The sequence below is a fragment of the Scyliorhinus torazame genome, chromosome 21 (genome assembly GCF_047496885.1).
Source record: "Scyliorhinus torazame isolate Kashiwa2021f chromosome 21, sScyTor2.1, whole genome shotgun sequence".
Classification (NCBI taxonomy): Eukaryota; Metazoa; Chordata; class Chondrichthyes; order Carcharhiniformes; family Scyliorhinidae; genus Scyliorhinus; species Scyliorhinus torazame.
Genome location: NC_092727.1, coordinates 110,474,018 through 110,487,093, shown reverse-complemented (window position 1 = coordinate 110,487,093; position 13,076 = coordinate 110,474,018). Strand labels below are relative to the sequence as shown.

Below are 13,076 nucleotides of genomic sequence, written 5' to 3'. Positions count from 1 at the left end.
TGTTTGTTCATACTTTTTGGTATTCATCAGCTGGTAACTTTTATTTTTAACCTTGTTTTTATTTAGGTTGCTTTCCTCGGCCCCATAGAGAGTAGCGATACTACTTTTCAAACCTTGAAACTCACCCTTTCGGACTTCCATCAGCTGATGACAGTGTTTTCCCTAACATTCGAGCATGAATTTGGTGCTCATTGTAATAAGGCACCACCTCAACTTTGCAACTTTGGATCACTGTGCAAAACTGTACATAAACTCTTAACATCTTGTATTGATGTAAGTATTTTACTTATTTATGAGTTTAGAGTGCAGTCCTGAGATTATTAAAACATAATTATTGTCCTCTAATTATTGATTGTTTAATAGGTATTGTACTGTCAAGGTAGCCCAAATAATTGCATATCAGTTTTTCAAAACTATAGCATAATTGCATATTTCGGCAAGAGAAATTATTATTTTTTTTCCCCTAAAATATAGAGTACCCAATTATTTTTTCTCCAATTAAGGGGCAATTGAGCGTGGCCAATCCACCTAACCTGCACATCTTTGGGTTGCGGGGTGAAACCCACCAGACATGGGGAGATTGTGCAAACTCCAGACGGACAGTGACCCAGGGCCCGGATTCGAACCTGGGTCCTCAGTGCTGCAGTCCCAGTGCTAACCACTGCGTCACATACCGCCCTTTAGAGAAATTATTTACTTGAGGAAGGATGCTTCTGATAACTTCTTGAACAATTGATAAAGTGCATTGCATATGTTCTTTACAATATTTGGGTGTTTTTAAAACCTTTTTAAACAGAATTATTTGTTTGAAATACCGCCTAATCGAATATATCAGATTTCTGATTCCAGTCTGTAATAGTTTCACTTTAGATTCATTCAGGTCTCTGTAGTTTCAGAAATACAGCAGCTTTTCTTGAGAAAACACGAGGGAGAGAGAGAGAGTGCAGTTCCTTCCCCTTGAGTGTCCAGATCTAGCAACTGTGTTTTCCCTGGCTCTCTGAAAATCATTCCACTCGGGCAGGACTCATTCACCACCTGTTACCAGGCATAATACGGCCTTTTTGCCAATTCATTGGCCACTATCCAACCAAGCGAACCAAGTGCCATTGATCTCTCGGGTACCTCAAAGTCTTGCGTTTTGCTTTCCAAAACTAGCACAGTGTACTATGCTGTACCTTTCAAGTTTCTCATTTCCCTTGCTCGACTTAAAGATATATGTCCGTAAAGCATCCATGGATCAAAATGATAACAGCAAAATAAAGGGGGATAAAAGGGAATCAACAGAAAGTGACCTTACACTTCACAGTTCCGATCGGTGCACTTGTATGTGAGGCCTATTGTGTAACATTTGTCCACCTTGCACTAAAATGAACCCTCCACCAAACCAAATCCAGTTCTAGTTTATGCACGCAATAGTTGGCACTGCTCTGTTATTGCGACTGACATGGCTGAAGATACAAAATTTAGTGTCTCGACAATATCAGAATAATGAAGTGTTTGTAATTTGCTGTATTCATACATCCCTTTACAAAGGAGCTTGCTGCGTTAGCAGAGATAAGTGACACATGCAGAAAGTTGGAGACAATTGTGAATGGGCTGCAACAAGATGTGATTAACTGGCAAGGCGGTGAAGTTGCAACATTGCGTAAGTAAAAATAATCTGGAAACCATTTTTAATGTTGCATGATTTTTCCAGCAGAAAATTGTTCATAAACATTGAAGAAATATGTCTCATTTTTCTTTGACTTTGGGATATAAATTTAGTTGTCAGTAAGGTTACATAAAAATACATCTCTGCACACATTCTTATCACACGACTTAAGTTATAATTATACCTAATATTCCCCGTAAATTCATTTGTTCTATGTTTTTAGGTGTTGGTGCACAGCCGGGTTTTAAACATTCCGTCACTAATCTTATTTACCAGGAGTGTGCTCCTCCCAGAGTGTGGTTCCAAAGCCCCAACTATCCTGGACTAATTGCTTTTTGGATCATTATTCATGTAACCTATGATGATGTTGTTGTTGCGTACTTGTCAACTTTCTTACCCTAGTGCAGTATTTAACATGAAGCATGGTACCTGCCAGACTGTTCTGTGGCCACGCATGTGCACAGCTTAGTGGAACATTAGACCATTTGATTGCTGGGGGATCAGTATGAGCTCATACTGTACCAGCCTCCCCGAACAGGCGCCAGAATCTGGCGACTAGGGGCTTTTCACAGTAACTTCATTTGAAGCCTACTTGTGACAATAAGCGATTTTCATTTTTCAGTGGAGTTTAGTCTGATATTCATGCACCATTTCCTGCAGAGGTCACTAATGCTGAGCATTAACTGACTAATTTTTCTTTTCTTTGCCTCGTCTCTGATTTGACTTGGAAGAGTTGGATAAATTGTAGTATCTGTTGTCATCTCAGTTGCACGTGACTAGGTTGCTTGCTAACAGACACAACATGAAACCTGAGACCTTTCTCATGACTGTTCGTTGCTGCCTGAATTTGTTGAACTACCAAGCTGGCAAACTGAGCATTCTTTTAGCTGCCTTGAGTGTTATATTTATGAAATGTCCCTTTCATAAACTCACTGTAATACAAAGCGACTGGTTAAAACACTATTCTTCATTGGTAATAAGGTGTATTTATGTGGTGCCTTTAATATAGAAAGGAAATTACTTAAGCTGCCTCAGAGCTGTATGGATTAATTGAACATCAACTCAACAAAGGAAATATTGGGGTGATCAAAAGCTTGTTCTAAAAGACTGGTTTTAAGTAAAATCCTTAAAAGGAGGAGAGACAAGTGGATTTGGGGCAGTTTAAGGAGGTAATCCTAGCAATTGCGGCCCAGGTACTTTAAGGCATAGAATCGTAGTATTTGCTGTGCAGAAGGAGGCCATTCGGCCCATTGAGTCTGTTAGACGTTTTAGTTGCTGTGAAATGAAGAGTCTAAAGTTCTTGTTCCTTTTCACCAAACACCATTTTTTTCACTTCTACAGCCTCTGCACAAAACTCTTAACAACACACCACCTGACAGAGGCCACCTGAAGCCCCTTTACATATCAGTGTCAATTAATGGATACTTAACATAAATGAGACAACTAATTGCAATGTCTCTTAACCCATTACTTACCAGTCTCCCCTTCTTTGGAGAAAAAAAATAATTTGGTGAAAACAAAATTTCAAGAAAATCAAAAACACATGATGTTCCCCTTTTTTTTTTTGTTTGGAAGAGAAAGAAAAAAAAACAGTCACAGAAATAAGTGCCCTTCATTAACAATATCCAAAAGTTTCTGTGAACTCGCCCCTCTTTTCGTAAAACAGTCTGACAGTTGATAGCTCCTGTCGACCCATTTAATTTTTGTTATTTCCCCTCTGTCCAACATCTGTTTCAAACTTTCGATGTCTATTCGTAACCTCTTTTCATTGACACTTTTTGTAGAGTGCACATTTTCCCACAGGGATTTATTGTCAATGTGACAGTCAATAGGTATATTACCCAAATCCCCTAATCCCAAAATTTCTGTCAATATCATACTTGTATAAAAAGCCATATCCACCGCGTCTACAAGGCTTCACGTCTCAGCAGCCAAAGTGCTTTTTACCACTCTCCTTATTTTCTTTGTTTCCCACACAAGTGGGCAACATTTACCATTGTTCCCCAAAAGGAAAATTATAAAACCTCCTGCGCTTGAAACCTCATCACATAAATTTGCGTAGGACGCATCACTATAAACTATGAGTTTCAAGTGCTTAAGGTCACCTAAAACCGGGAACTTCAAAACACACTCCTGTATTTTTAGTTTGGCCAACGCTTTATATTCTCTTATTATGTCTTCCACTTTGGGATCATTCATTTTTGTACAAAACTCTAAGACATCAAAACTCGTGTACGGTCTAGTCTGTCCACCTAACCAGTTCAGTTGCCCAATTAAACTTCGCAGTTGCTCTTATTCTATCTTTGAAACCATTGTGTCTTTTTGTGAAACTTGGCCACGACTAATTGCTATTGGGGTGATGCTTTCCAAATAAGACTGCTGACGTAAAGTTGCTCCTAACTTAGTCTGTCCAATTTCCAGTCCAATATATTTAAATGCACCGGAAGCCTGACTTCCAACCCTGAATTCTTTCCTCAAACCAGAAATTACCATAGCTTCAAAATCACTAGTCCCAACCCACAAAAAATCATCGACATGCATCATAAAAATGCCAGAAAGACTTCCTTTATAGTGCCAGTAAAACATTGCAGGATCTGCTTTCAACTGGCAACAGCCTAACTTTAACAAAACTGACCTTACCGAAAAATACCAGACTCTAGATGCATCATTTAATCCATATACACATTTGTTCAACTTCCAGAGTACACCTTCTGTGTTAGCTGCTTCTTTAGGAGGATGGAGAAAAATGTCTCTCTGGAGCTGATGCCCCTGCAAAAAGGCAGCTTTTATATCAATAGATTTGCATTCCCATGCCTTTGTGGCTAATAGAACCAAGAAGATCTTTAAAATAACCTTTCCTGCTGTAGGTGAATCTACCCTTAAATCCTGATCTTCTAATTTTTCTTCAAATCCCCTTGTCACGAGCTTGGCCTTTGCCTGATAAGTTCCATCCGGAAGAACCTTTTCCGTGCAAATCCATCTGTGGGATAGAGCTCTTTGTCCCCTATCCGGTATTTCCGTGTATACCCCAAATTCACTCCAACTATGCAATTCTTGCTGTTTAGCTTCTTTAATAACTTTTTCATCTAATTTATTTGAAGCCACCAAAATCTCAGGTGCATGTGGGCTTCTACTCCTATTAGTATTCGTAGTCTTACTCCTGTTCCGAGATCTTGAGGGCAGCATGGTAGCATTGTGGATAGCACAATTGCTTCACAGCTCCAGGGTCCCAAGTTCGATTCCGGCTTGGGTCACTGTCTGTGCGGAGTCTGCACATCCTCCCCGTGTGTGCGTGGGTTTCCTCCGGGTGCTCCGGTTTCCTCCCACAGTCCAAAGATGTGCAGGTTAGGTGGATTGGCCATGATAAATTGCCCTTAGTGTCCAAAATTGCCCTTAGCGTTGGGTGGGGTTACTGGGTTATGGGGATAGGGTGGAGATGTTGACCTTGGGTAGGATGCTCTTTCCAAGAGCCGGTGCAGACTCGATGGGCTGAATGGCCTCCTTCTGCACTGTAAATTCTATGATAATCTTGACAAACTACGTCCTCTCTCCCGCCTTGTATCTCGTTGTGTACGGCTACTGCTTGATCTTTCCCTTGTACTGTGGGATGTCCTTTCAATAGTTCTCGACCTTTTCCTGCGGACCTGTTCACTATCCGATGTACTATCTGAACTGGCACTGCGTTTCTGTGCCCTCCATTTTCCCAATCCATTGACTTGACTCCTTCCCCTGAATGCTGTACATTCAACCAATGTTTATACTTTCCAGTGGCCTTCCCTGCTCTACTAAAAACAGTTGCATCCTTCCATTGACTAGACCCTTCAGGCAAGTATGTCACTTTTGCGCCAACTTTTGGCAGTTGCCCTTTCGGAAAAATGGCCTGTTTTAATTCACCAGAAGTGTTGTGTTTCTCCACAGCAACCCTGTCTATATCAGTTAATTGGTCCTCATAGTTCTGTAACACATGCGTACCAGGTGGCTCTGGTTCCTCGTCATGTCTGTCTGCTCTGTCTAAATCTGAAAATTTGTAATCTGTACCCATTATCCTTGATGAATGGACCCTAACAGTTTGATTACCATGTCTCAAAATAATTGTTTTGCCATTAATGCCTATGATCTTCCCTGGGCCTTTCCATTCATTAGAATTGTCTCTCTTATAGTATACCATGTCTCCTTGCTGAAAAACGTCATCTGATGGCCGTACGTTATGTCTTAAAGCGCTGCGAATTCGTTCAGAGACTTCTGCTTCGAAAAAAGCCTTTCTACTGCTATGTAATGCATTTAAATGTTCAGCAAAACCAGAGCTAATTGTAGTCCCCTCCCAAGCTGGAGGCTGGTCATCCAAAATGGACGGAATTTTAGGATTTCTACCAAACACTAATTGATAAGGACTATAGCCCCCAAACATCTGCAATGAATTCTTTGCATGTACTGCCCATGCTAAAGCTGAATTTAGCCTGCAATTTGGTCGATCTGCCAAAATTTTCCGAAGCATGTCATCGATGACAGCATGATTTCTTTCACAGACACCGTTACTAAATGGGCTTTCTGCAGCCGTATTCATAACTCTGATATTCATGTTTTCACACATATCCCTAAACTCATCATTAGCAAATTCTCCCCCATTGTCTGTAAGGAATTTTGCCGGTGGACCCATTCCTGTCCCGATCCATTTTTCCATGATATGATCCAGAATTACTCTCTTTTCTTTACTTCGTACAATCGTTGATTGACTAAATCTGGTTGCTAAATCTACAAAATGCAAAATAAATATATTATTTGCTTTATCCGAGATCTTAAGGTCCATGGCCACAATGTTGTTAAAATCCCTGGCCAAAGGTAGGGCTGCTATCAGTCGTGCTGGTGTCCTTCTGTACTTCCTACAAACTTCACAGCGGTCACTAACCTGTTCTATCAGTTTAGTATAGTCGTCATCCCTTACCCCTGCATCCTTTAATAAATGTTTCAGCCTTCGAGGAGACGGATGTGCAAATTGCCTATGCAGTTTTAATACCACAAGCTTTTTATCAGCTAAAGTCCCATTTTCAACTGCCATTAACACATCCTTAACCACTCTGTTTGAAAAATTATTTGTCAGTAATGGAATGCAATAGTGTCCCGACTGTGTAAATTGAAAGTCCACAGTCTTTCCAAAAACTGTTGCCGTATCCTGTTTCATATCCAGTTGCATGTGTGCTTTCTTCATCGATGGTCTGCTCAGAAGCAAAGTTATCTCACTTGATACAACATCCGTGCTAATGAAATGATTCACTCCGGCAACATTGCAAGGGATCACCACTCTTTTCAGCGACTTCAGAGTATTATCATCCCCAAACCTGAAGCTTGTGGAACTTTCAAATTCCTTAACCTTGTTACGATTTTCAGCATTCAAAGAGTCCAGGTAACATTTTAACCAGTCAATTCCACACACAGTAGATGTGCAGCCACTGTCCAAAACAGCACAGTTGAAGGATTCTGCAACCAACACCCTCATTACCGGCGTAAAACTGCTTGTCAATAGGACAATGCCTTCTTTCTGGTCACTATCTTTTTCCTCTTCTGACTCGTCCGTGTCATGTGTCGCTTCAAACACTCTATCATAACGAGTTGGACAGTTGAAAGCATAATGGTATTGAGAGTCACATCGAAAACATCAATTTATCATGCCCCGTGCATTTCTGGGGTTCATCTTCCTATTGTAGGTTCTAACTGGGTTTGTGTCTTCATAATTTCCTTGTCTCGGTCTCCGTCTATAGTCTTGAGCCTGTTCGTAGCCATACGATTTCACCATCCTGTTAGTAGTGTATCTTCCATATTCTGCCTTATTGCAGGCTGACCTATTTGGGTCATCAGAGCCATCGGAATCGAATGTTTCCCCAGAAACTTGTGTAAAGCTTTTGTCATCTGTTCGAATAAGGTATCCTTATCAGTAAACTGAACTCCTGTCAAAACCAGGAACCTATCCATGTTGCTCACTCTAGCACACTCAAGTAATTTAAAGGCCAACACAGACTGTGGAAATTCCAGATTGTGTTTCTGCAGCCTTTTATATAGTCTGCTAAATTCCATTATATAGTCTTCCATGGAGATATCCTCCATTTTCCGGAACTTATCAAAATCCGACCATGCTTCATACGCACTTAACAAGTCATCTTTCTTATAAATCTGATCCATATAATGTCATAAAGTCTCCAGACCTTCTTCTGAGTCTAACTCTTCCAATTCCAGCTCAGAAAGCACTTTGTTTCGGATTTTACTGCCATATGGTAGAGAAAGAGCCAATGCCATACCTTGTTTTCTCTTTCCCAAAGCAGTTACTTTAGTCCACATAACTACTGCACTTCTCCATTGGTCGTACGATTCCCTTTCAGAAAATAAGGGAGGATAGTCATATCCAGCCATCTTTATCCTGGGTTCAGCCATGTATCTTTTTTTTTTTCCTTCTCACTCACTCCTTGGTTTGATCAGGAAAAGTTGTATCTTTCAAACCTTCACATTTGCACAGCAACCATCCTCTGCTACCATTGTTAGACGTTTTAGTTGCTGTGAAATGAAGAGTCTAAAGTTCTTGTTCCTTTTCACCAAACACCATTTATTTCACTTCCACAGCCTCTGCACAAAACTCTTAACAACACACCACCTGACAGAGACCACCTGAAGCCCCTTTACATATCAGTGTCAATTAATGGATACTTAACATAGATGAGACAACTAATTGCAATGTCTCTTAACCCATTACTTAACAGTCTTATCAGATTTGGAAAGAGCACCCTACTTAAGCATAACTGGCAATGCATGGGGAAGGGGTTGCACAAAAGACTACAATCAGAGGAAGTGAGGCACGGGTGATGGGTGTTAGGGACATAGTGTAGAACAGGATTTGGGCAGTAATTTGCGATGGGCTGCTGTTTAGGGAGAGTGGAGGGGTGACTAGGAGAGCATTAGAATTACGGAGTCTGGAGACATCGAGCATGAATGAGCTTTAGTAGATGGGGTGAGAATTGAAGGCAAATTATGTTACGGAGGTGGCACTTTGTCAGAAAATATGGTTAAGATGAATTGGATGCAAATAATTGGGAACAGAAATATTCACAAGAACAAGTTCATGTAACTGCACCTGAATTGCACCAATGTAAAAATTGGTTGGGATAAGATGTAATTTTATTGGGTTGTATGTAATGCCTTTATATTATATCCCGGAGGATAAATGTGATCTTATTGTCACTATAATTAAAAATAAATATAACGAAAGACTTGCATTTATATAGCTTCTTTCACAACCAGTGGACAACTCAAAAGTGTTTTACAGCCAATGCAAATCTATGATCCAGTGGTGGTGGAGGACGTTTGTCATGATGTACATCTTATTGCTGTCCCTGTAATTCTAGCAGTTGCAGTGTATCTATTCTCTCATATTTTGCATGGGTCTCAGTGGAGGCACTGAATCAGAGATTCATTGTTGAAGGTACATATAGTGGAGATAAATATATTCTACGGTTGGTGTAAATACAGTTTAAAATTGTCCAAAAAGATATTACGTGCTACGTATCTTTTTAAGGGTGACCAAGTTTGTGAAATGAAAATATTGCAACAGGTGTATTAGGCATATTCTCAAATTCTTCTTGTAGAAGAGGCTTAAAGAATGTTGCAGCGTCAGTTTTACTCTAATCTGACCTCCATAATTATCTGGTTAGAAGTGCCCGATAACCTTTGGACATTTTTGATTTCCAAACACACTTTTCACCAGGTCACCAAATGTAATTTTTACTTGCATTGTGTTTGATTGCAATGAGATGCTCATCTAATTTATGCTCATTACGTTGCTTTGTCTGGTCCTACTTTGCCATTGGTCCAAAAATGAACATTGCCACAGTAAACTGCATACAATATGTTCTTATGTAATAGTAATAATTATAGTTAAACAGAGTTTGTTGGTGGCCAGGTTACATGTAATACAATTGGGTTTTTAAAAAAGATTGTGACGTTGAGACAAATGAAACGGCCAACTCCAACACACTTTTTCTAAATTATCAATATGCATTAATGTTGAATATTAAGCACATGAATTTGTCAAAGAATCTGATTATTCATTTTTCTTTTTCTTCAGCGGTCCGAGTTACAGAGATGAAGAAGAAATACGCAGAATTTCTAGAAGTCTTTCGGAGCCCATGCATAGTGAAATTGTAGTCCTGTATGTCCATAGTGTGTTTCTTCAATGTTGATACCTGCAAAGCACTTCTCATTTATTCTTTGAAAATAAACTGTAAAATTCTGGACTGGAATGTTGATTTATTGTACAGTACATTGATTTGGCCAAAAGTTGCTGCTAACATCCTGTTCACTTTTATGGATCTTAAATAAGATTTTCTTAACTGGTGGAATATAGCATCTATGCTTATTTCAGTAGAACATGTTTTTTTTTACAGAAACCTTTGTTGGGTTAATGATTGGTTTATACACTCTCCCAAATGAATTGTGACCTCTGAAGGTTTGCTGTTTTCCATCTTCCTGAAAACAGCTTATAATAATAATTTTTATTAGTGTCACAAGTAGGCACTGCAATTAAGTTACTGTGACAATCCCCTAGTCGCCATACTCCGGCACCTGTTCGGGTACACTGAGGGAGAATTCAGAATATCCAATTCACCTAACAAGCATGTCTTTTGGGACTTTGTGGGAAGAAACCGGAGCGCCCGGAGGAAACCCACATAGACACTGGGAGAACATGCAGACTCTGCACAGCCAGTGACCCAAGCTGGGAATCGATCCCGGGTCCCTGGTGCTGTGCAGCAACAGTGCTAACCACCGTGCTACCATGCTATTGAATAAATTGGGAGGATGGTGGCATAATGGTAATGCCACTGGACCAGTAATCCAGAGACCCAGGCTAAGACTATATGGATACCACAGCATCTGGTGGAATTTAAATTCAACTAATAAATCTGGCATATAAAGCTCGTCTCAGTAATAGTGACTGTGGTACAAGTGTGAAGCCCATTGATAATAGTTGATTGTTGTAAAAACCCATCTGATTCATTAATGTTCTTTAGGGAAGGAAATCTGCCATCCTTCCCCGGTCTGGCCTCCATGTAACTCCAGACCCACAGCAATGTGGTTCACTCTTAACTGCTCTCTGAAATAACCTAGCAAACCACTTAGTTCAAAGTAATTAGTGATGGGCATACTGAGCTTGCCAGCGTGCCCACATCCCATGAAAGTATAAATACAAAAATTACATTCACATTCCAAATGTGCAAGATGACTTGTCCACATTCTCCATTGAACTTGGCAGTATTTTCTGTGCAACTGACCAAAATTTGAAATTAAAAGCGTGCAAAAATAAAATACTGATGAAATTTATATTGTATGAATCTCACCCTTTTTACATCGCTTATAGACTGATGTTTTACATTTCTGTAATCTTTCCATATTTGAGTTGTATGCACAGCATCTGCGTAATATGTTCAATCCGATTGCCTTAAGTGCTAATGCCACAAATATAATTATTTATATTTGAAGAACCAGAAATCATTTCCTTTGTATGTATGCTTTCTTCAATTTATGTTTATGATCTACAAAATAAGTGAGTATTTTCCAATTTGAAGTATTTTCACATTGTGTCGTTTGTGCTGTTATATTTATTCAAAACAATCTTCCAAATTACAAATAATGTGAACAGCAGATGAGCTAGGATAGACTGGAACTCAATTAGTCATTGCTCTCAGTTTATCATGTTGCTAGTTTGTCACTGTCACTAAAAGAGAGAAAATATAAGACCGATAATTGAAGAATAAAATTGAGCAAAATAGTGCAGACAGCACAGGGCAGGAATCATGGAGGAAGTGATCAATTGGTGATCAGTTACAAAGAAGGAAAGGTTAATCAAGATTGATATGAGAGAGTGGAAATCTGTCACTAACAATGGGAGAAATAGAGAACTAAAATGCAGGGGCAAATGACTCTACATGATGATTGGCAATTGGGACCAGCTTAGTGGTTAAAAACTGGGCGGCATGGACAAGTGGGCCGAAGGGCCTGATTTCATGCTGTAAACTTCTATGTCTCTATGACAAAGTATCCCTCCCTTTAGCAGATAAAATATTCTTGATGTTTATCAAAATTGATGTAAACAGTTAAGGGCATTTCTAGGCACATCACAACTAAATGAAGGATTGCCTTTTTAAAAAGAAAATGTTCCAAAGGTGGTGAATCCCTTTATTGGTATTCTTCTGTGGCACTAATAATCAGAGACTACTTCTTAGCAGTAGCAACTCTTCACTCTCAAAAGCAGTGAGTTGTGGAAGATTTAACCATAGGAGCATCACAGTGGAGCTTCGTTGTCACCTGGTGTCCATACACTTGCAGCAGTGCCAACACAGGATTATGCACAGCCATTGAGCCATCGGGAAGCCTGTTTGTTCTCTTTTCCTTTTCCCTCATCTAGGGGTGCTGAAGACTTCTGCTGTCTTTGAAATCTGCTGACTAAAGGCAGACCTGAAACCTTAATCAGCTGAGTATTTTTTTCTAACAGTAATACTTAATTGTTTACTAACAATATTTATTAACCACACACCGTGTATTTCTGTTGCCTTGTCTTGGATGTCTCTTTTTGAATCAAAACATTCTACTTTATTGTAAGCTTATATTTAAATGGTGGACCATTGTTGAATTTTCACATGGCTATTTAGTCCACTAATGCTGGCTGTGGTCACCTTTTGTGATGTCATAGGTCACAAAGGGTCAGGTAATGGATTATTACATTGCAGCACAGTAGGTCCATTGGTAAATGAAGCAACTGTATGATGTAATAATGGCAGTGTCCACAGCAACTACTTCGGGCAAGTTTAAATCGATGCTTATGATGGGGTTTTGTGACGTCTATCATTCATCGGTCACCTTTTATACAGGAAGATCAGATAAGCAGAGCCGCCATGGCTGGTACAGGCCAGGTTCCCTCAAATCTGAAATCTACAAAATCAGGAAGCGGTCAGTAAACTTTAGAAAAAGCTATAAATCACTGAATGTCGAGCGGCATCAGTGAAGTAATGTATGTTGTATCTGTTGAATAACAGGAGTTACAGCTAGGACCAGTTGCATCAACTACTGCTTTGTCCTTGTTTGCTTTAATAACATTGCATGCATCTGCTGGTGCAATTTCCTCTACCTAAGTGCATGCTGTTCAAATTACCCATATCCTTAAAACTTAAAATTCAGATTATCTAGAGACTATGTAAACTTGGGTGTTCTGTTCTAAGTTTGCACCATTCATCACTGGTGTCTGGTGCGTAATTACATCATGGTGCTAGCAACCAAATCTCTGGGATTTGGTGCTTAATCAATGAATTTACTGTTTTAAAAAACTTTCCTTGCATTTTCTGAATAGTTATATCATAGAATCTACAGTGCAGAAGGCGGCCATTCGCCC

General features: G+C 39.6%; 2 protein-coding genes across 4 annotated transcripts in view; both read left to right on the top strand.

The window, feature by feature from the left end:
* Positions 1-9,927, top strand: part of haus7 (HAUS augmin-like complex, subunit 7) — a 35,674-nt gene extending 25,747 nt beyond the window's left edge. Inside the window, exons 8-10 of the mRNA XM_072487247.1 lie at positions 67-273; positions 1,534-1,645; positions 9,759-9,927. Of these exons, the coding sequence (XP_072343348.1) occupies positions 67-273; positions 1,534-1,645; positions 9,759-9,838 (399 nt within the window). The 3' untranslated portion in view covers positions 9,839-9,927. The remainder of the gene's footprint in view (positions 1-66; positions 274-1,533; positions 1,646-9,758) is intronic.
* Positions 9,928-12,536: 2,609 nt separating this feature from the next.
* The window catches only part of LOC140398492 (uncharacterized), a 99,321-nt gene continuing 98,781 nt past the window's right edge, over positions 12,537-13,076 (top strand). The window contains exon 1 of one of the 3 annotated variants that reach the window (XR_011937498.1): positions 12,537-12,637. Coding sequence is in view for 1 of the 3 variants with exons in the window: in XM_072487243.1 (XP_072343344.1) it covers positions 12,583-12,637 (55 nt within the window). In the remaining 2 variants the exon portion in view is untranslated. The remainder of the gene's footprint in view (positions 12,638-13,076) is intronic. The other 2 variants (XM_072487243.1, XM_072487244.1) reach the window with 2 other exon arrangements.